General features: G+C 41.7%; 1 protein-coding gene across 1 annotated transcript in view; it reads right to left on the bottom strand.

Annotated features, from left to right (window-relative positions):
- The window catches only part of TMPRSS7 (transmembrane protease, serine 7), a 34,344-nt gene that overhangs the window by 18,496 nt on the left and 10,788 nt on the right, over positions 1-5,060 (bottom strand). Inside the window, exon 7 of the mRNA XM_008573775.1 lies at positions 1,906-2,012. Within this exon, the coding sequence (XP_008571997.1) occupies positions 1,906-2,012 (107 nt within the window). The remainder of the gene's footprint in view (positions 1-1,905; positions 2,013-5,060) is intronic.

The raw sequence follows: 5,060 nt of genomic DNA, 5'->3' as shown, positions 1-5,060 counted from the left end.
CCGTGGCCTTGGTGTTATCAGCACCGCACTCTACCGAGTGAGCCACAGGCCGGCCCTATAAAACTTTTTAAAAAGTGAAATTGGAGAAACTCAGCAAGAATCAGTTTACATGTACAGACATATGACAAGTAAGGAAATACACATAAAGAAAGAAGTAACTTGTTAAACTTGAAATAGCAAGTAAGTAAACATTCTAGCACACCAAAAGTCCATACTTTCAGAAGCTTTGCTTTGCCAAAGCTTTGTAGGAGGGCCATCCATTTCTACAGGGTTCACAAACTGCATTCTAGCTGCCCTGAGCATACACGCCTCACCTCCAATTCAGAGTGTTTCTCTGGACTACTTGAGATTATTAGGCTTCCTTTAGTCAACATTACTTTTTCCTCCTTCCCTATTACAGCCCTAATTCCCTTAGGCTAACTTCTCAGTAAGGTGTCTGATTAGTTCAATTAGAGCCTTTACTTTTTAGATGAAAAGGACTGATAATGGGAAGGGCTGGCATTTTAAATCCTGAGGGTAGAGCCACTATCAAATGAATCTTATAGGATTTCAGCCAACCCACAAGACTGCATGAAGAACTGGCTCTTCAGAGAAAGTATTGGCTCTTCAGAGCTTTCCTGGTATTGCTTGGGAGGAGACCCTGTTCCTATTTTGGAAATAACACATCCTGGGTTATTGTTCTTACTTAGGGAAAAAATACTACCTCATTTTCAAAGCACAGCTCTGTCACTTACAACATCACAAAAGATCTGTAAAGATTTACTCTCTGTATCTCTATTTTTTTAAATTACATACCAAAATGCAGTATCTTTAAAGCCTTGGTATACATTTTATAGTATTTATCTACCAATGTCATTTCCAAAGCAATCTTGTTATTCATATTAATAATAGCTAATGTTTTTTGGTGTATAGTATTATTTCATTAAATACTTACCCCCCCCAAAAAAGAAACAAAACAAAAAACCCTTTTCAAGTAGAAATTATTACCTCATTTTACAGACTAAAGTTCAAAAAAGTTAAATAATTTGTCCTAGTTAATATAGCTACTGAATGACAGGGCTGGAATTTGAACCCAGGTCTTCTGACTCCTACCCAATAGACCTTTGATTCACTTATACTCCCCAAAGGAATACAGGCTACATTTTAATAATGGATCCAAGAATGCATTTTAATCTGACAGGGCCTATTCCAATGAAGACAGGACCAATTACCCTTTTGCAAGTAGTCTATCTAAAGGAACTAAAAGAACTGTGTTCAGGAAAAACACTCAGGAATGGCAGGTGTCATTCATGGAAAAACAATGAGCAAAAAAGTAGCAAGCCAATCCTTTAATCTCACAGGATTCTTTTCTGAAAGTGAACTGAGAAGTTATTCTGCTGGCAACACAGGGCAGCCTGTATTTTTGAATACCTATTCAACTGAATGCCTACTGAATACCTTATAGCCTTAGAAGCAAATAAACAACAACTAAGGGACAAAGTAAGAGTCAGACTGAGGACCTACTAGGTTGGTTCAGTAAGTCCAAGCTCCTAGATTTCTCTGGGTTTCTTTCTGATCAACCTCAACCCATTTCCCAGCCTTAGGATCAAACCAGGCCAGTTGTGCCTCTCCTTCCACAAAGAATTGGTGAATAGTCACTAACTTCTGTGCTACGAGGACCACAATTTATTATTTTCCCTCATGGTTCCATATCTGCCAAATATTTCTGTGAAGTGTAGAATATACACATCCACAGCCCAGCAGCACAGAGCAGTGGTGGAGCAGGAGCCCTGTGAGGTGGGTTTGAATCCTGCCTCAACCACTCATGAGCTGAGTGGCCTTGAGCAAGTGACTTAACTCCCGTATCCCTCAGTTTCCCTATCTGTAAAACTTTCATCAGATTCCTTACATATGGAAATCACTTACATGTGCTCATTAATTTCCCACCATCCATGCTCACAGCTTTTCATACTCTTCTTGGTTATTGAATAGTTATGGAATTTCAGTGCTATGCCAAGAGTTGATAGGGGAGTCTGTAAAAAACAAACATTAAGTCAGAAAAACGTTCTATTGAAGGACATTTTCAGGCTAAAATTTCCTTGCTCACTCAGTACTCATCCTCTTGACTTGTTTTAAAGGCTTTCTAAGTCTGTGCCTTGTCGCCCCTGGTGACGTGGGACACATCGGTATCTTGGGGTTTCAGTTTCCTCCTGTTAGATGAGCTTAATTTTGAAAACACCCACTTGTTAATGAGTGTAAGCACTTTCTTCTTTTGATGAAAATAGTGACATCATTTATTTAAAGCATCATTCAGATTCTTTAGATAAAGGAGAAATGAATCAGCATCCTCTTCATATTAAGCCTGGGTATTCCTGAAGGCTGCTACTGAGTCACCCCTAGGTCTTCTCAGAAGAGATCAAATGAGAAAGAGCTGCCTATGTGTGAGCAAACACACACACACACACACACACACACATGTGAGTCACCCCTAGGTCTTCTCAGAAGAGATCAAATGAGAAAGAGCTGCCTATGTGTGAGCAGACACACACACACACACACACACACACATGCACACACACACTAGGCAACTGACTTTTATATTGCACTGGGTGATTTGCACATACAATATCTGTATGCCAAAGTTTTACTTTTGATTTTCATTTTGATCCAGGAATTATATAAGAGAGGGTTTTTACAAATCCAGGGAGTCAAATTGGTTCACCCATTTTCAAGTCTTCTAATTCTACCTTAATTGAATAAAAGATTACTGCTTATACTACTCTTACTTTTTTGAATTAATTGAGGATTTTGTTGTGATTAAACTTATGAATATTACATGGTCACTTGAATATATCTGCATATATCTATATACTATCAAACTCATTTGTATGATTTAATATCCTTTCTAGCTTTATTTATTGTTCCCCACTATCTCTATCACGAATCAAGAGAAGGGAATTAAAATATCTATTTAAACATTGCTCATTCCTCCTTGGGTTTCGTGTAGTTTTTGCTTTATGAGTGTTAATGCTGTGTCATTTCCTGCATAAATAGTTGTCATAATTAGATCTTGTGAGTCACCCTTTTTATCATTATAGATTGCCTTTCTTCTCTTACTTTCAGATCAAGGATGTCATTGCCCTAACCTCAGAGTTGCCTGGTGCTAAGATTGTGCATCCTGCTTTCTTTTCGTTTATACTCACCTGGCATGATATTGCCCATCCTTTCTCTTCAGCTTTGAGTCGGTTTTTAGTTGACTTTGTCTTTTGAAAACAACATCAAGTTGAGTTTTAGGTAACACTTTCTAATTCAATCCTACTGTCTTTTTCTTGAGATGAATTTTACCCACTGACTTTTATGGCTCTGACAGACATTGGCTTTTAGTTATGTCATCACGTATGTTATGCTTTCGTGTGTGTGTGTGTGTGTGTGTGTATGTGTCAGTTTATGTCTTTCTAATGCACACTCAAATATAGTAAACCACCCCTTGCCACCTACTTTTAAAAGGGAATGAATCAGGCACTTTATGTTTCTCATTTAAACATCACAACAACCTTGTTAGGCAGATAGTGTGATTCCTATTTTATAGAAAAAGGAACCAAAACTAACCAAAGATAAGTAACTTTCTCAAGGTAAAGAAATGCAGGACAGAGATGCTAACCAGTCTGGCACTTCTCTGGTGGCCACCCTAACTTGCCAATGGTTGTGCAGACACAACCCAAAAACACACCTCAGATGAGCACTGGACACTTCTATGGCAAAGGTGCTTGCATATGTCCTTCACAGAACAGGGAAAGGGGGGCTCCCTTCTGGGAAATCCCATCCATTTCCTAAGTGATATGAGGAAGTGACTTCAAGGCCTGTTTATGTCTGGGGGACCTAAACTGAATGGTCCTGGGTGAACGGCATCCATGGTAAAACAATTCAAAGTACTGCTTCATTCCTTTATCTTCTAAAAATTTATAACAGAATTTATTGGAATACACAAGGAAGGTAGAAGGAGATAAATGATCAGCTAAGTGACTGTTATGAAACATTGGGAAGCCAAACATCTTTAGAAACCCAGAACAAGGGGGTTCCAGTCAAGATGGCAGAATAGATGGTCCCTAGTGTCACTCTCTCCCACAAATCGACCAATTTACAACTATGAAAATGTAACAAAAGCCAAGCTGGGGCCACTGGAGGTCAGGGGAAGAGGAGGAGTGACCTACAGAGTTCATGAAGGTGGGAGAAAGCACAATGAGGGAAAGAAAAATCAGATCGGAGAGTTTCAGGCCATGGCCTCTTAAAGCCTGGAACTGCTGAGCACATGGAGCAGGAGCCAGCAGAAACCACAGCTGTGCCCTTCAGATGCGGTTGCCTGGAAGCGGCAGGCAAGAAGAGGGCTTTGGAGGCCCCAGGACAGCAAGACCACTCATAGGGTTCCTGTGGACCCACGCAGGAGCAAGGAGCCAGAACAGCTGAGAAAGGGGAGCCACTCAGAGGTTGGTGAGTCATCGCAAGGGACCAGTGCAGGGCCCATCCCATGGGAGGTGTTTGGAGCCCAGGCAGTGGGGGAGACAGGCCCACTGGGAGAACACTGGGACACAGCAAGGACAGCCAATCTGTCCCCCAATCAGTGCAGGACCAGTCAGAGGAGACTGGTCGGGAATGCAGAATTGCATGGGGTGCAGTTTGATGAAAAGACTCAGGCCTAGATCAGAGTTTCTACACAACCCAGGTACAACAGGTCTCTGGAGAACTGTAAGTACCTATAAGGTCAACATTAAACCCTGAGCTGCACAGAAAGCCTTCTCTAGGGAAACAGCAGCAAAGCAGCAATTTAGCTCAACCCCACAGCTCAATTACTGGTTCCCACAGGAAATTCCCCCATTTTAGAAGTAAACAAAGGAAAAAAATTAGTTCTAGCCCAGGCATACCACCAGTGCCTTGGGGCCCACCAGGGGACCTGAAGCATGGAGCCAGGGACCAGACCCCCTGCCCACAACCACACACACTGCCAACACCCGGCCCCCCCAGGGGCCTAAGGCTTGGAGCCAGGGACCAGACCCCCCCCCACATCCAGGCACACTGCCAGTGCC

Source organism: Galeopterus variegatus, unplaced genomic scaffold, assembly GCF_000696425.1.
Source record: "Galeopterus variegatus unplaced genomic scaffold, G_variegatus-3.0.2 Scaffold963, whole genome shotgun sequence".
Lineage (NCBI taxonomy): Eukaryota > Metazoa > Chordata > Mammalia > Dermoptera > Cynocephalidae > Galeopterus > Galeopterus variegatus.
This window is presented reverse-complemented; position numbering and strand designations above follow the sequence as displayed.